At 42.6% G+C, this 19,095-nt stretch overlaps 1 protein-coding gene across 2 annotated transcripts in view; it reads right to left on the bottom strand.

The window, feature by feature from the left end:
• LOC128511868 (E3 ubiquitin-protein ligase TRIM9) overlaps positions 1-18,379 on the bottom strand; it is a 26,698-nt gene extending 8,319 nt beyond the window's left edge. For both annotated transcript variants that reach the window (XM_053484877.1, XM_053484886.1), the window contains exons 1-4: positions 17,503-18,379; positions 8,490-8,585; positions 5,105-5,227; positions 1,070-1,180 (exon numbers count right to left, since the gene is read on the bottom strand). In XM_053484877.1, coding sequence (XP_053340852.1) covers positions 1,070-1,180; positions 5,105-5,227; positions 8,490-8,585; positions 17,503-18,324 — 1,152 coding nt within the window. In that variant the 5' untranslated portion in view covers positions 18,325-18,379. The remainder of the gene's footprint in view (positions 1-1,069; positions 1,181-5,104; positions 5,228-8,489; positions 8,586-17,502) is intronic.
• Positions 18,380-19,095: the final 716 nt, after the last annotated feature.

Raw genomic sequence — 19,095 nt, 5'->3', positions numbered from 1 at the left:
CTCTCTCTCTCTCTTTCTTCCTGAAGCTCTGTTCCTTTCTTCATCTTTCTCTGGCTCTTTCCTCTTCCTTGATCCTCCCTTCCACCTCTCCCTCTCTGAGTGTCCACCTTACTGTCTCGTCCCGTCTCCCTCTCCAGTCCTCCGTCATGCTCATGGTGTTCAGTCCAGCTACACGGCCTGCCAGTGTTCTCTCAATCCTTTTATCTCTCCTTTCCTCAGTTTAATCGTTCCCTTCTTTCCTTACTTGATTTTTCCTCATTTCTGCCCTTCATTCCTTTGTTTCTTCCATTTTTCTTCATCGCCTTTTTCTCTCTTTCCTTCAGTAAGATCCTTTACCTTATGTCCTATCCTACTTCCTATTTGCCTTCCCCCCTTCCTTTTTTTCCTTTTCCTTCTTTTTCTTCCTTTGTTCATTCATTTCCTTTCCTTTGCTGATTTCCTCCTTCCTCATTCTTCCCCTTTTCCTTGCCATCTTCCTTCCTTCCTTTTTCCTCTTTTTGTCCCTGCTATCTTACTTGCATTTTTCCTTCTTTCCTTTATGTTTAGTGATTTTCTTCATGCGCTCCTTTTGTTCTATCCCTCCTTCCTCTAGTTAATTTATTTTCCTTGTTTATTTTTCTCCTCCCTCATTTTCCTTCCTAGCCATCTTTCTCTCTCTTTCACTTTTATTTCCTCCTCCTTTGTCCCTCCTGCATTTACATCTTCCCTCCATTTCCTCTTCTTTTCTTTCTCCTTTTTCTCTACATTCCTTACTTTCTTCTTCATTTCTTCTTTCTCTCCCAGTGTGTGTGTGCCCTTGCATGTGTGTGCGTGTGCATGTGTGTTTATTTTTGTGTGTTTGTTTCATTTATGTGTGTGTGTGTGTGTGTGTGTGTGCTTGTGTGTGTGTGTATGCATGTGTGTGTGTTTGTTTCATTTTTGTGTGTTTGCGTGTGTGTTAGTTTCTGTGTGTGTTTGTTTCGTTAATGTGTGTACATGTGTGTACGTGTGTGTGTGTGTGTGTGTGTGTGTGTGTGTGTGTGTGTGTGTGTGTGTGTGTGTGTGTGTGTGTGTTTTCGAGCATGGTTACCAGCAGGAAGCCGCTCGGGTCGTTCTCCTTGATGAGCTCCAGACAGAACTCCATCATTCCGGTCGTCTGTCTCAGCTTCATAGTGCAGTGTGTGATCTGGTCTCTCACCGTCTACACACACACACACACACACACACCATACAGAGTTGTTGAATATATATAAGGTGTTTATGCGATGTATCATATTTGAATAAAGGATTAGTGCGAGCTCGTTTCCATGGAGCTCCAGCTGATTCATCGTTCACACTCGAATCAGTGCTCAGTGGAGTTTTAATGAATCACACACACACACACACACACACACACACACACACACACACACACACAGAACAGAGTTGAGCTCCATCATGGACTCATCCAGGCATTTCATTAGGCGTGTGTTCTCCTGTATTAACTCTGTAACTGTGTAATTACTCGCCTGTCACACTCGCTCAGGTTATCAACAGACGTCTAGACGTCTATCCGTCTGCCCCAGAAATAAACTGTCTGTCGGTGTTGTGTCGCAGTTGGGTAGCAGCATAAATCTACAGTCGTATGTTTTACTGTATCAGGGAGTAAAACTCTACATTTATTCTGCAGTAGCCATGTGACTCACCAGGGACGACCTCATACCATATTATCCTGATCGCTAGCTGCTGATTCGATCTGTCCTGCGGTTCTACATCTAGCATGAGTTTATAAATATCACAAGTCAAAAATATACTTAGAAAACGTGAAAAAATAAAATTGAAAATGTACAAAAGGAAAGAAAAAGAAAATTTCCTTCTTGATACATCATAAATAGAGAGGGTAAAGTTCAGGTCCGTGCGCGGTTTAAATCCCTGTGAGCCCCAGACGTAAATATAAGCTGGGTCATGTGACCTCTCATTTTTTATACCATAATTACCGTGGAACTGCTAATGAGCTACTTAGCTCCATCCATCTTTCCCTTCTTCCTTAGCTCCTTCATTCCTCACCTTCTCACTTCTTTCTACTTCATCTTTTGCCCCTGCATGTTTCTCTTCCTTCCATTCCTTCCTTTAATCCCTCCTTCCCTTTCTTTCTTTCCTTTTATATCCTTTTTTTCAACCTCCTTTCTCGTTTCTTCACGTTTTCCTTCCTTACTTTTTCACGTCATTATCTGATAAACAAACATGCTTGCTTTCCTTCCTTCCTTTCTTGCATTTCTTTACTTCCTCCCTTTCTTTATTCCTTCTTTGTTTCATTTGTCCCTATTTTTTCTCTAATTTCCTTCCGTTTGCTTTCTTACTTCTTTAAATTTATCCTTCCATCACTCCTTCCCATTCTTCCTCAGCTAAATTCTTTCTTTTTCCCCATGTTCTTCTTTCTTCTTCCGCCTCCCCTTCCGTCCTTTCATGCTTTGCTACTTTTCACTTCCTGTTGTTCTTCCTTAGTTTGTTTCCTCTTCCCTTCCTTGTCTCCTCCCTTTCCATAGTTTTTGATTATGCCCTTCCTTTCTTGATTTCATTCTTCCCTAGTTTGTTCCATCACTACCTGCCCTTTTTTTCTTTCCTCTTCTTCTTCTCAATTCTTCCTGCTTCCTTCCTTCCCTCTGTCACTCGTACCCCGTAGTTACTGTAGAAAAGGAGGAACACATTTCTCACCTCTGCAGCTCTTACAGTCGCGAAGAAGAATGAACATGTTCGCTAATTAGCTAAAGGGCTAAATGAATGTGTTCAATCAGGAGGAAAAGACACACACACACACTCCCTTTAACACATGTAATTATGGTGCTCACGCAATTTTTGCGTTATTCCTTAACCCGTTATCGAGACTTAACAAAGCACGGCATTGTGGGTAGGGCTGACGAGGCGGGCGTCGAGCGAGGCTGGCGAGGGGGGAACGAGCTTGGCTAAGGCTTTTGTTACAGCATGCTCTGATAGCGATCCTCCAGCAGTGGCGGGTTATTAGTGCATGAAATGGAATGAAAATAACAAACACATTAAGCAACAGTGGGGGAGAAACACCACTGAGTCATGTGACCCGGTCGTAGTTTAATCCCTCCATCTTCGGGTTTAATTAGTGTAAAAAAATGCACTTTGATTATAATCATGTTGCGTTGTTATGAAACCAGTCCAGTGAAGGGTAAAGAAATACAACAAAACCAAAACCAGCCATATGTGGAGTCTTGTTTACAAATAAATACACATTATAATAAAGATGAATTGTAAATAAACACTTCTTTGTGACACGTGAATGTGTCATGTATTACTAGTCAGTAGAGCTAATGTATGAATCACTGTTGGCTGGAAATTCAACCTAATTAAATTTATTTGAAATAGATTTTCGGTGTATTGCAGTCTGCGATTCGATTCAACAGCACCAATGTGTGTTATCTGATTTGTCTCATGCAGGGGTTAAATAACTAAAAAATACAAAATATATCTAATAAACACTAAAACGTTGTGTAACTTGCATCGTTATTTGTTTTAATGTAATGTCTCATACAAAGCGATCAACTCTTTTTTTTCTCTTCAAATTTTCTGCTCCAGTCCAGTAGGTGGCGGTACGGCACCAACTGCTCATAAAGTCAAAAGAAGAAGATGCTTTTATGGTTGTTGTTGAAAAAGTGTGGTTCCTTCACAAGGAATTCATGGATTCTAGACCTCTGTAACATGTGTAAGGTTACCTAAAGCATTTTAGTGTGAAGTGTGAATCGAATTAACGAGACGGATCAACTGAGAAGGTCGACCAAAATACATACCTGATTAAATCACACAGCTCTAAAAGTTAGATATTATTATTATCCTCCTCATCATCATTATGACTCATAGTAGTTGTAAAATAGGATTATGGATTGTTATACAAGGGCCGTTCAAGTCAAACCAGGACTCATGATTGCTCAGAATAACAGAAGACAGTTATGAGAGTGAAAACACCCTTTATTTCTCTATATAATCCCCTGCTATTCAATTTAATTCAATTTTATTTGTATAGCACTTTTGACATTTGACATTGTTGCAAAGCAGCTTTACACAATCAAAAGAACTATTTAAGTCTGTATGAAAATGTGAATGTGTATGAATCAAAATGATAACAACGGCAACAGTGGCAAGGAAACACTCTCTGAGATGGTAATAGGAAGAAACCATAAGGGGAACCAGACTCAACACATCTTTGTTTGGGTGATAACGGATAGCAGGGATTGATCTGCAGTCATGCCCCAGTGTTTCACTTGTGCTTGGACACCATCAAGGTCGAACGTTTGCTCAGTGAGCCAGAGCCATGATCGCACTGCCTGCTTCACGTCTCAAACGCCGGCCCCCCAGGAACTCCTTTAATGGCTCAAACATGTGGAAATGGCTTGGAGAGAGGTCAGGACTGTACAGTGGTTGTGCCGATAACGCACATGCATCTCTTTCGCAAATCCCAGAATCAGCCGTTCCACTTATGGATTATGGCGTGATGTTAACGGGAACGACTGCAGTGAGTTTCGGGCCACATCGGCCAGGATCGTAATTCATAGACGTACAGTCTTTTTTTTTTTTTTATGTTCATCATCGTACTGCGCTTCAAAGTCCCGGATTGACTCAAACTGTCTTTTTGCTGCTATCAGTTTTCCCGTTTTCTCCTGGAACGTCACAAAACCCCACGTTTACAATATGTAAACTTCTCCGCACAGAACTTATGACTGTTCATCACATTCGCTTAAACGAGAGCAAGTCAGTCGCAGCGAAGAACGTGAAGACAATCTTCCGGCGGTCGTACTAGGAGATGATCATCGTGTCGTTTGTGTTACCTTTACAAGAGTTGAAGCAAAAACAGATTGCTGCTAATGCTAATTACAGCAGGGGTCGATTACTAACGCTGGCTAATAACTTTTAATTATTACCCGTGTTAGCGGAGAAAAGGTCAGAGCGGCAGGTATGAGTGTAGCGGGGCTGTCGCGTCGGGCGTCACGGCTGTCACGCTGGTGTTACCGGGGTCCTGGAGTCTTGTCACAAGAGATTAGGAATCATTCTGACAGGGAGCACCGTGGGAGTGTGTGTGTGTGTGTGTGTTAGTGTGTGTTAGTGTTTTAGTGTGTTAGCCCACCTTCAGTTTGCTTTCTTTCTCCTTGGTGACCTTGGTGAGCAGCTTTGCTTTCTGCCGCGTGAGTGCTTCGATCAGGGCGTCACACTGGGCCACCAGACACGCTTCGAACTCCACGCCGTTCTCCTATTAAACACACACACACACACAATTTTATTTAGCTGTACATTCACGATGTTTGGAAAGAGCTGAAACTCCGCCCACTTCTGTCTTCACGTCTAGTGAAAAGCGTTCCTTTCTTCCGAAGCCAGATCGTCAGTCCTTCATCCCTCGCGCGCTCCCACGCTCTTCCTCTCTCACTCTCACCACGAGCATGTAGGAGGTTGGAGACACAGACGATCATTCATAAAGCCTGAATATAGATCCTGGTTCGGGGGTTTGAAACTTCAGCCTACGTCTCAAGCACACACACACACACGCACACACACACACGTCCGTCTGACGCAGCGCAGCGAGTGAGTCACTGTGTGCGTCGGAGACTCAGGGCTGGATTAGGTGTAGAGGAGGTGTGTGTGTGTGTGTGTGTGTGTGTGTGTGTGTCCCTGTAGATTGAAGTGGCACTTTCACAGAGCACGTTAACACAAATGTGTAGACCCTGATACACACACACACACACGTGCTCTCGCTCATGAGACTAAAAATACACCATCCCACTTCTACTCCAGCCTGCTCCAGATTCAGCTAGGGTGTAGGTGTTAAATATTTATGCTCGGTGCTTTCATGTTATAGAGTGGACGGATAGCGGTGCTGCAAACACTCCGCAGGTTTAAACAGAAGAGCTGATTGGCCGAGCTCTCTCAGAGGGGAGGGATGAGAGGTACTTGCGCTCCCACATTAATCACGGCTCTACAGCCAATCAGGGGCGTCTGTGAGCTCACGCAAGCGGAAGGAGCGGATAGCGCTGTCCTCCGAGTGTGTTACGCCACCCCCAACGGTGCGTGAGCGAGCAGTTCGAAAAGGTGCGGTCGGCTGGCGTCACGCGGTTCGGAGAAAACACATGGTGGTAGTAGCCTTAATGAGGGAGCCCCCTAGTGACGGGGAGGAATTGGACAGGATTAAAATTAGCGAGAAAATCTGGAAAAAAATCCAAAAAATATAAAATAAATTCCTCTAAACGTGTTGTTTATGTCTCAAACGTTAGGTTGTTCAGTTGGGGATTTCCACAGTGGCACACAGTGCGTCCTCTATTGTTTCCATCATTGTATTGTAACACACGTTTTTAATCATGTGTACAAGCGTCACTAACCATTACAGGATACGCATTTTGCTTCCACGTACGTGCAGTTAAGAATGAGTACGATCCATTCGCTCCTTTTTTACTACTTAAAATGTCCGAATCTTTTTTCATCCTTTACAAAACCGAAACCGATATGTGAAATCATAACTGAAAATTTGCTCAAACAATAAAAAGAGGTATTTCTACTAGACGAAACAATAACTGGGAAAATACTAGATGTGGGAAAAAAATCAGTCCATGTATCGTGATTTAAAATCTATATGTATGCACTTTAGGAAAAGAAAAATAGTATGCTGTTATCACAGAATTACTGTGTTAAATAAGTATTTAATCATTTAAAAGTCAAAAATGTAAATAATTGGTACAGAAGCCTTTCTTAACAATCACAGAGGTCAAACGGTTCCTGTGATTCTTCACCAGGTTTGCACACACTGCAGGAGGGATTTTGGCCCACTCCACCATACAGATCTTCTCTAGATCTGTCAGGTTTCGGGGCTGTCGCTGAGCAACACGGAATTTCAGCTACCTTCAAAGATTTTCTATTGGATTTAGGTCTAGAGTCTGGCTAGGCCACTCCAGAACCCTGATATGCTTCTTACGGAGCCACTCCTTGGTTTTCCCGGCTGTGTGCTTTGGGTCATTGTCATGTTGGAAAACCCAGCCATGACCCACCCTTAATGCTCTGACTGAGAGGAGGGGGTTTTTGCCCAATATGTCACAATACATGGCTCTGTTCATCCTCTCCTCCTGCAGTCGTCCTGTCCCCTGTGCAGAAAAGGCGATGCTTCCAGCCCCATGCTTCACTGTATGTATGGTATTATTGGGATGATACTCGTCATTCTTCTTCCTTCAAACACGGTGAATGGAGTTAAGACAAAAAGTTCTACTTTGGTCTCATCTGACCACAGGACTTTCTCCCATGACTCCCTTGGATCATCCAGATGGTCCCTGACAAACTTCGGACGGCCTGGACATGGGCTGACTTAAGCAGGGGAACCTTCCGTGCGATGCAAAACTTTAAACCATGACGTCTTAGTGTATTACTGATAGTAGCCTTGAAAACGATGGTCCCAGCTCTCTTCACGGCATTGACCAGCTCCTCCCGTATAGTTCTGGGCTGATTCTTCACCATTCTTAGCATCATTGATACCCCACGAGGAGAGATGTTCCGTGGGGCCCCAGTCCGAGGGCCATTGACAGTCATCATTAGCTGTTCCATTTTCTGACAATTGCTCCAACAGTTGTTCTTTTTTCACCAAGCTGCTTGGCATTTCCCCCGCAGCCCTTTCCAGCTTTGTGAAGGCCTACAATTTTGTCTCGTGTCTTTTTTTTGGATTTTTTCCCGATTTTCTCCCTAATTTAGTCGTGGCCAATTCCTCCCCGTCACTAGGGGGCTCCCACATGAAGGCTACTACTACCATTCAGCCGGGAGGGCCGAAGACTATCACGTGTTTCCTCCGCACTGCGTGACGCCAGCCGACCGCATCTTTTCGCTTTCTCTAGACCTCCGGCTGTGAGAGGTAACAGCATCACCCAGGGATCGAACCAGCGATCTCCGGATGATAGGGCAAGCACTTTACCACTGCGCCCTCGGAGGCCCCGTCTCTTGTGTCTTTTGACAAGCTCTTTGGTTTTGCCCATGTTGCTACTTAGACTTTGGCTGGTTGTGGGGTGCACAGGTGTCTTTATGACAGCTAACGACCTCAAACAGGTGCTGCATGAGCATGTGGAGTGTAAGTGGAGCTGGACTATTTAAAAGCAAAATAACAGGTCTTTGAGGGTCAGAAATCTGGCTGAATCTTTCTGAGGCTGGTGACTCTAAATTAACTTCTTCTCTACAGCAGAGGTAACGTTTTGATCTCGCTTCCCTGGGAAGGTCTTCATGAGAGACAGTTTCATCATGAGGCTTGATGGGTTTTGCAAACACACTTGACACAATACTGTTCTTATAAGAACTGTTCCAGAACACCTGACCTTCATGTCTTAAAATAACAACTCACTGTCACTTAATTCCATAATACCATATGCATATGAACAATTACGCATGTTAAACGATTGTAATCTCAATACTGATTAAAACAATCATGATTATGCTCTTTTGATCCTCCTGTTCATTAACAATAACACATTAAAATGAGATCAAACCTCTACCTGGATCTGTTGAAGAAGGTTCTTCAGCTGCACCAGGAACTCCTTGGCATCCTTCGCTTTATCCGACACGCCATTCAACGCCTGAGACAACTGGCACTGCAGATAACACACACACACACACACACACACACACACACACACAAAATGATTGTTATTTTCACATTCAGCTATAATATGATCATTTGCATGGAATTTATATAACGACCAAATATCGGTTAAAGATGCAAAGTACAAACATGGGCGGAACAATAGCTACGGTGAAGACGCTGATCACTTTTCCAATCACACTCCAGTGTAACACAACGAACAGACCGGATGAGCAAAAATAACGACATCCATAATGAATGTCTGAACGCCTGAAGAGCCAAAGAGTCCATTATGGCACTGAGATAAAGCTCCACTAAATAAAGCAATAAAATAAACACCTAAAATCCTCCCCGTCTTCACGTTCCTGCCAACAGCGGCAATCCGTAAACCCTGAGCTGCTGAGCTGTATCTGTCTGTTGGCACGTTCGCGGCTAATCTAGTCTGTTCGGCCTCGGACGCCAAATCGATAAGACGGCAGTGCTGAAGCATTGCATTTAAAACGGCAGGTAGTTCCCACGGACTGAACGTCGAAGTCATAATGTGAGGTAGTTTGATGCATGAACAAACATATATGTTATAGACTACACCATTAATAGACTCGCTGGCACCATGCTTTCAGACTATATGAACAAAAAAAAACAACATGCCCTGTAAGCTTTCCATCCACCTGCTTTTTCCTGATTTGCTTGTTAATAAAAAAATAATCAATACCACATTTAATAATACACATTGCGTAAGAATTCATTGACCCATTTTGTTTATTATAGCAGTTTACCCAGCACTTCCTGACTGATCATCAGTAATGATTCTCTCCTTCCAGACCTTGGACTTCATCCACACAAACACACTTTTTTCCACACCTGCTCCTCTTCCTTTGGGCCACCCAGCGATCAGCAGGATCTTAAACCAGTCCACACACACACACACACACACACACACATCTAGACCCTCTCCTCCTCACTCTATTAACGTGCCATCTGCCTCGACAAGCTGTCCGGACGGCTAACAGGACTGTGACGGATCGGATACGCCAGCTCACGGCTCGCTGCTCTTTGTGTGTATGTGTGTGTGTGTGTGTATGCATGTGTGGGAGACACTTAGACGCTGCCAGTGTCATCGATGCAGCGGGGTCGTCACTCTGCCACATTCAATCACGCCCTGACTTCCCGTTTATTAAGATTAGATAAGTGCTGATTATAACTCAACAGTGAGCCAAAAAAAACCATTTTTTTTTGTTGCACGTTCACATTTCTGACATTTGACCCAACATACTTCATATACAGCTGATCAAATCATCAACCTCCTCTTTTACATTACCTTCACTCTGTACACAGAACAAGTGCACAGGTTAGGGAAGTGTGTTAGGATTTGCATGTTGCAAGCTTGAAAAAAAAGGGGAAAAGGACAATATGGCAAAACAGAAATATAACAAACAGTATATTGAGGGAGCCCTACTCTCAAGCAGGTAAAAAACTAATAATTGTTTTAAGGTTGTTATTTATGGGGGGAAAATTTATTCAGTTACATATCAGGGTTCTTTTGTTTGGCAATTTGCTCACACCGATTACAAAATCAATTTTTTTAAATCGAAGTTTATATACTGCATGTTTGCATTTAAAGTAGGTAGAATGTTGCTGTTCCTCTACAATCCTGCAGGTGGTGCACTTTAAGGTATTAATAAGGCACTGCATCCTGTGTGGTAGAATCAAAATATTTGCTGTTTGTTTAGAATTGTGATAAAATTTAAAAAAAGAAAAAAATAATAATAATTTTTATAATATTTATAATATTTTGATACAGAATCGCAATACAAATTTAATCGGCACCTGGGTATCATTATAATATCGTATCAGGACGTCCCTGCTGATTCCTGTCACTGCTGTCTATTACAGTATGTGTAACTTGGCCTAGTCTTGAGAAACAGGCTTTGATGTTTTAAAAGTTATTTTTTCTAAATTTAGCTGTTTCTCCATGATGCATATAATAAATAAGTAAATAAATAAATAAGAAAAAAGAAATTGTTCTTCCTCCATTTTTGTATTTTCCTGAGAGCTTAAACAAGCCAATTAGATTTTCCCCCCTATTGTGACCTCATATGAGATAAGCCCCTCCCCCAGTCTGTTGCTCAGCTCTGGAGGGGCATGACTCCGCTAGCTCATTTACAATTACACACTGTATATTTCTGTCTTATTGAGACCCGTTCCTATAACCAGTGTACATTAAGAACAAAATGAAACTGTGACAACAAATCCCCAATATCTCGGGATGATGTTTAAAACATATCACAGGGTATTACATAATCGTTATAGTATTGTTGATGAAATCCTTCTATTTATTTTCCTATTCCTGCATTATACATATGTTCATTCTACTTCATTTCTCTTTTCTTATTACAGACACATAGAGTTTCTGCACTAAAAATTCCAATGTACTCACAATTTTGAATCTTGAATATTGAATCTTGAGCATAGATACTGAAACGGTGAGTTTGGAGAAGGAGTGAATCAAAGGGAGTTTAATGTAAAAAATATATATATTATCACACATACACACACACTGGAGTCCTCTGGAGAGGTGTTAACTTATAAAATATGGGACCTTTAAATAAAACAAAAAAGCCATCCTGTAACCGTGTGTAAGACGTCATGATTGTGTTGATCACGTATGCATTTCTGTGTGGACAGACGGGAAGGCAGCATGCCACCACCGTCGCATATGGAAAACCGCCTGGCCCATTTGGTGCACCAGACTGGCACCGGATCATATAATTCCCTCTAGAGGTATACTGTACCATAAAGGCGGGTACCAAAAATGACAAAAATGCTTTAATAGTTCTTCAAGTGCCCTACCAGATGTGAACATTTTTCCCAAGAGGAAGCGAGGTTCACTCTAGTCGCTATGGTTAACATCACCTCACTTCTTAGACTGTTGTTGTGTTTGAAATCTGAAAACCAGCAGAATACACTCCTGTCTTTACATAAACCCAGCTGTAGTTTAGTGCATTTTGCATTTGAATGTAAGAGTTAGAATGTAAAAAAATCATAGGAGCTTTGAAATGATTTGAAAATTATTTAAACCTTGAACAATAAGTGAACAATGGATTGCTCTGAAAATACCATCTCCAATCTGGGTCAAATCTGCATAGCATGTAGCAGTGTAATGGTAGATGAGGGATGCAGAGCGCTCGCTAATGAAATGAGGTGCACTCTTTTATTCTGCTGAATACTCTCGGTGCTATTATCGAATTATGTACTTTGACAAAAAAACAATCCTGTGACAAAGGAAACAAAGAGCTGGAAAGAAAAGGAGATGATGGGAAATAGGGATACGCTTGACATTTTAAGTTGATGACTGAACATGTTTAATAAGTGTGTGTGTGTGTGTGTGTGTGTGTGTGTGTGTGTGTGTGTGTACTGATAAGAGGCTGGCTCTGGGTGTGTATGTATGCACACTATGTACACAGAATTTATTCACACACCCACACATAAACACATGAAGCAGCTCTACTTCAGTGCTAATTGATTGTTTACTCTGATCTGCAGTGCATAAATCTGGAACTAAACTGGACCTAGAATTGAGCCTTGAGGAACATCTTTAATAATTAGCAATTAATTACATGACTGCTTCTGGTGGAGTTGTTTGCACTTGCTTCTCAAAATGGATGGCAGAGATCTCCAGGTTTCTTTGAAGTATAGCTAAAGAATCTCTGAGTGAATTGCTATCTGTTTTTCAGTACAAGTACTATAGCAATAGGACGCTAAACTATCAGCGTAATCACACTTGAGTCTGCACTCAGGAATGTCTTGTTTGGGGATGTGGCTTATAATCAGAGCCCTGAGAGTGGCCATGAGTTAATTTCCTAATTAATACAGACATTCCATAAGGTTTAAGGTTTTGTCCTGACAAAAGATAAGACAGTCCTGTCTTTTTGTTCAAAGCTTGCACTATGTGAAAGCACCTGAACGTTCTGTGTTCTTTCCCTCTTCAGCTTTTCTGCTGGAATAATTTTAATTACTGCTTTCGCTGACAAAGCAAAAAGCGGTTGTTTTTTCGAATCAAAACACTTCAGCAAGGGGTCATAAATTGCAAACTGATCCAACATATGGCCTTTTATACCTACACCCTGCCAGATTTCTCACTTTCTTTCACCTTCACCTACCTCCCACCATCTCTCTTTCTTTCTTCTTTGGGAATTTATCCCAGCACATGAATGCCCTAAAACTCTGTGGACTAATTATGACACACGCGGTCCATCTTTTCTAAGTGCTTAAAGCCCCGGCGCCATCAAATATTCATGAGGTCCTTCCTTTCAGTCATGAATACAGTATGCGAGAGGAGAGAACAGAGCGCTTCCCTGATTAAGGTTCGCTTCAATGCCCTTATTCGCTAGGCAGCTCACGGGCCAAGTCGCAAGTGAGGAAACACTGATGGCTTGATTTGCCAGAGCAAGAACAGGACAAAAGTTATCCAAGATGCTGCGTGAACCCACACTATAGCGCTCGTCCTCCGTTCCTCCAGCCTCCGCTCTGGTATTTAGTGTGTGAATGGGACCACGGTACTCCTACGTCAGTAATGACGCTTACTATAGCGTGAGGAGGCAGAATGTAGGTTAATGTAGCTGAAGTCTCCTGCATGTTCGTTCCATCTGAGTGCCCTAAAGACATGCACACGTTCTCGCTGTTTCTATCACCCACTCGTTCTGGCTCGCCTTCCAGCAATAAATCACCAAGGAAACAGAGCATTTTCTCTAGAAGCGAGTGCACAGTGCTGTTGAACCAGAAGGTCTGAAATACAGAGCAGAATCTCAGATCTGTGGGAATTCAGCTGGTGCATTTGATAAGATTATCACAAACCCTGATAAAGTCTTCAGGACAGACGGGTAATCTTGGTGGTTTCTCGGTAACGTCTGGTCAGACGTGTGTATACTCATCATGAATGAATTTGTTTTTTATTATTTTGGCACAACTCAAATAAGCAAAGTCACCAAAAGCAAAATTCTATCCTGCTTTATCCATTCAACAACCAACTTTGATGTGTGTTTGGTGTCATTGTCTTGTCCTGTGGTTTTAACCATTTCTAAGAAATAATCAAAAGCCCAATGTTGAAATGACACTCATATTCAATTCAAGTGTACATTTTTGTCTAATTTACTTAAAAAAAAACTGGTGAGGAAACTATTTATAGCTGTTATAAAGTAAGTGATAACAGGAACTAACTTCTCGTACAGTGCAATATCAAAGTTCTTAAAAATCACACCAGTCCCTGTATAGGAATATACAGATTTATACATATTTACATTATAGTAATGCTAGCTAGCCTACTTAATATTATGCTAGGTATAGGATATATACAGGTGCATCTCAATGAATTAGAATATCATCAAAAAAATTTGATTTATTCCAGTAATTCAATTCAAAATTAAAACTCATATATTATATACAGTAGATTCATTTCACACAGACTGATGTATTTCTTTAAATTGTGATGATTATGGCTTACAGTTAATGAAAACGAAAAAATCAGTATCTCAGAAAATTAGAATATTACTTAAGACCAATAAATAGAAAATAGATGTTTAACACAGAAATTAATGGACTACTGAAAAGTATGAACATACAATAGATTCTTTATGGGGTTTAGGTCGGGTGAGTCAAGCACAGGGTTGACACGGTCCTTAAACCAGGTATTAGTACCTTTGTCAGTGTGGGAAAGTAGCAACTCCTGCTGGCAAATGAAATCAGCATCTCCATGAAACTGGTCAGCAGAGGAAAGTGCTCTAAAACTTTCTGGTTGACGGCTGGCTGACATTGGACCTGATAAACACAGTGGACCAACACCAGCAGATGACACGGCTTGTAAAACCGTGTTTTAAGTTAATTAGCTGATGAGAGTGCGACACCATGAGTCTCCAATATTTCACTTTTTTACAATATTCAAATTTTTTTGAGATATTGAGTTTTCATTAGCTGTAAGCCGTCACCATCGAAATTTAAAGAAACACCTGAAGTATATTAGTCTGTTTGTAATGAATGTAGATGAAATATGAGTTTCACTTTTGTAATTAAATTACTGAAATAAATCAACTTTTCAATGGAATTGTAATTTTTTTAGATGGGCCTATATATAAGAGATGAGAATCACCAGTCACCTCCCGATATGTTATTATCATGATAGCTCGGTGTCAGTTTGATTAAAATTGTGATTATCACGTATCACAATTTTATAAATATCCTGATTCAACATAAAATTTTCCCACCTATTTTGTCACAAAAAAAAAGGTTTAATACAAGAGTTTAACATTTAACTGAGCAGCGAGTATCTCTGTCCTCCGCCATAATTATTATTTATAAACAAACTCAGCAAATACTTTGCTCCTACCACACGAAAAATCTGTAAATAGTTCAGAGTGCGCCACCTGTAGGAAACAAAGACGTTTTACCACCTCAAAACCCAACTTTACAGTGAGCACATGGGTTGAGTGGTTGCGAAAGTGTACTAGTGTAATGAGAAGTTTAAGACTTACTCGCTCAAAGAGGATCAGAGGCTTTTAACACACATTTCTGTTGGCCACTCGGAAGCTTCTGTACACGTTACAGAATCATTTATATCTGAGGCTGATTGGCATATACCAAAACCAGTCAATTCTAGTAACTGGCCAATCAACCGGTTCATCTCTATCATAAATTTATTTTAAAAATCGAGATACAAAAGAATTTTGATTCATAACTGAATCGATATTTTCCCTATTTGTGCTAGCTATAGTCTATTTAATATCATACTATAAAATTTATATATATATATATATATATATATATATATAGTATGTGTCCATGTTATAACTTGGTCTGTACTCTATTTTAAAACATACCCAACATACTGTTAAGGTCTGTGGATTCAAGCTACTACGATCAAGATTTTATTAAGATTCCTTCGTTCAGCATCTCACCACACGCCGTGTCCTCTCATCGCAGCCGTCTGTCCTGTAGTAGAGAACTTTGACGGGTTTATGCAGTGCACTCGAGTCCACTAGCGTGTGAAAATCAGATGCACAGTGGGAGAGACGGATGTAGGCTGAATCACAGGCACACACACACACATACACACACACACACGTACATGCACACACTAGCTCTTCCTCCACAAAACCGGTGACCTACTCCCACAGACACCGATTACAACCATGGAGTTTGCGTCAAGTAAGTAATGAGCACACAGGAAACAATTGTAGGTGGTATTGCGTGAGAGAGCGCATGTGTTTGTGCATGTGATAGAGACAGGAGAACAGAACGATTGCTCACACTATACGTATTAACTAATAAATTGCTTTATAACTCGCAATGAGCGTCAAAGCTACTGTATTATCGCTAGCCTGTGGTACTCATGCATCTCATACAAACATCACACAAAACACAGTTTAATCCCATGACAATGCTGAGCATCGTCCAAAACTAATATCTGCTCAGTGCTGATTATCAGATGGTTACTATGGAGACAAACTAAGCCGTCCGTTTTTTTTCTTTCTTTTTTCATGATTGCATTATAATGACTTAAGATTTTACCTCAGTGGTCAGCTTGAGGATCCCAACCTCATGCAACGCCAAGCACACACACTCACCCATATATTAAGGGCAAACTGGGAACAACAACCTACAGCAACATGCATGCAGAGGGAGGAAACCTGTGTGCCCATGGAAACCCACTAAGCACATGGAGACCGTCAAGTTTGAACTGCTAACCATGGAGCGAAGCACAAAGCCACCGTACAACAGGTTTAAGTAATTCCATCCATCTATCCTTCTAGGAACCTCTCTAGTCCATCCACGAACCTCTGTAGTCCAGATAGGGACGGTGGATGCCAGTGGTGCTTACCATTGCATTATTTCCCATTTTATGACTGTGGTAGGCATCCGGTCAACATTCACTCACACACTACAGGCAATCTGCAAACGCCGATTAGCCTAATCTGCATGTCTTTGGACAGTGGGAAGAAACCAGAATACCAGGAGGAAACAAACCAAGCGCAGAGATGAAATGCAAACTCAGACCCCAAAATGGGAATTGAACCCACTGCCATGATTAAGTAATTATACACCTGTTAAGTGAAATTTTGAGGTTAAAATGTATAGTAAGCAATTTCGAACCCCCAACCATGAAGCCAAGCACCAAGCTACCATACAACGGTTTCAAGTAATTCCATCCATCCATGTATCTATCTGGAAACCTATGTAGTCCTCTGTAGGGAAGTTTAAACTTTCGAAAAACATTAATATTCGTTCACGCATGTTCAATTGCTGAAGTTGTCAGATGTCAGATGTAGTGTCCGTATTTTTTTATTATTATTATTTAAATCGTTTAATGACATTCAGATGAAACTTGGCTAATTTAGATTTCACACAAAAAGACCTAAACCTGAAAAAGTGTATCATTCTAAAAGGTAAAATTGTTAAGATATCACAGGATGAAATTGACATGGTTACAGACACTACAGATTTCTTGCTTTTTAAGCTTTTGCCAAAAAAAAAACCAACTATTTAAACAACTTTTTTTTTTTACAGGCCAGATGCTTGTAGAAGCTTAAACACCAATTTTAGTATCAATACTCATTTAGACATGTGAAAATTTTGCATTTTAAATGATTATTGTTTGAAGCGAGACACTGAAAAAGGGCCATTTCTGGGGCACATATAACATCATCTCTCCAAAAGTTGGCTAAGGAAGCAAGATCAGTCAAATTCCATATCGCATAAACTTCTGAAGTAGCTTCTTTTCTGTATTATATGTATGACATAAATAATAATAATAATAATAAGATGAGCACCAGTGCTGTGTTTTGGCTGTATATAAGTGAAGCTACACCTGTACATGGGGGTTAATAGCCTCAGGTATGAGTGTGGATTAATAGACCAGGACTTGAGGACCATCTGACCTTGTGCTGCTTCCACATGGCCGCTATGGGCTTCACGTCGTGCTTGCCGTGCTTGCTGTCCTCCATGCACAGGTAGCAGACGGGGATCTTGCAGGTGACGCAGTAGGCGGTGTAGCTCTGCGCGTCATGCTCGGCGCACACGGCGGATAGCGCGGCCTGGGCCCCGGCTGAGCCGGAGGGGGTGCGCGCGGCGGCGGCGGCGGCGGCGCCGGTCGAGGGCGAGACGAGCCGGTGCTTGGCCAGGGGTCCGCGCGCGGGATGGCAGCGCTGCTGGCACGGCGCGCAGTACAGCACGTCGCACTGCTCGCACATGACCGTGGCGTCGGCCGGGTTGCGGTCGCACAGCTGGCACTTGGCGGCGGGGCTCGCGCGGCACCGCGCCACCACGGCCTCGAGCAGGCGGTTGCGCGGGAAGCCGCGGAGGCCGCGCTCGTCCAGCGACGCGCTGCGGTGGCACAGCGGGCACGTCACGGAGCGGTGGCGCTGCGCCGAGGAGGAGGCGGAGGAGGAAGAGGAGGAGGACGCCGGCGGCGGCGGCGGGCAGGACGGCGGGAACACGCGCACGCCGTTCGGAGACTTGGCGCACGGCGTGTACGAGCCGTAGCCGCTGTCCGTCTCGCTCATCTTGTCCGCGTCCGTGTAGTAGTCGTAGTCCGAGCCGGCCGACGCGCGGCTCGGCCGTGGAGCCTCACCGTCCGGGGTCTGCACCGTGATGTTCCGCGCGCACGCCAGGCACACGTTGTGCGAGCACGGCAGGATGATCGGCTCCTTGAAGAAGGACCCGCATACCGGGCATTTCAGCTCATCGTCCATGGCGTCCATAAGAACATACACACACTCTCTCTCACACACACACACACAAGCAACAAGAAAACAGCACTACCAGGTCCGGACAGCTCCCTCTCTCTCGCGCGCGCGCTCCCTGTCTCTGCGCAGGCGCAACACCACCCCCTCCCTCCTCGTGCTCCTCCACGCGCAGATCGCTGGGTGTTGGAGTAAACGTGAACTACACATCCCATAATAATCCACATGATTAATCCACGTCTAAGCCTGGTGGAGAAGAGGAAATCAATTATCTTTATCCTCACGAGGCTCAGTCACATCATTTGCAAGTGAAACGAACAGCTGGTCAGTCAGAGCTGGGCGTACTGGGATGTGATGGAATCTCCACTGGTTTGTCTTCAGGCGAAGCTGCGTAATCCACTAGACATCGACTGTTAGGAAAGAAATGGACCATAGACCATGATTAATGTGCATTAATTACTTTCTATTCCATTACATAGGCCATTTCACAAGTCATATATTTGTCTTTATTAGCATGAATATCACAGCTACAGAGATACGTCTGCCTCACGAGAAGGGTGAAAGGGTTTCATTTATCCTCCTGAGCAGAAACAAATTAGGGCTCGAGCTGAGTGTTTTGGGTTTTTTTTTATCCGAGGCCTTCCCCTCGCTCCGGAGGGATTATCCATCACGGCCTAGCAGAGTGCACCGAGATTAAAGTCTCGGAATTAACAGGCAGAAAATAAGCAGAAGGGATGGACATGTGGAGATTTTAAATTCAGGGAATTTTGCAATTTTAATTTAAAAAAA

Source organism: Clarias gariepinus, chromosome 2 (genome assembly GCF_024256425.1).
Source record: "Clarias gariepinus isolate MV-2021 ecotype Netherlands chromosome 2, CGAR_prim_01v2, whole genome shotgun sequence".
In the NCBI taxonomy this organism is placed as follows: Eukaryota; Metazoa; Chordata; class Actinopteri; order Siluriformes; family Clariidae; genus Clarias; species Clarias gariepinus.
This window is presented reverse-complemented; position numbering and strand designations above follow the sequence as displayed.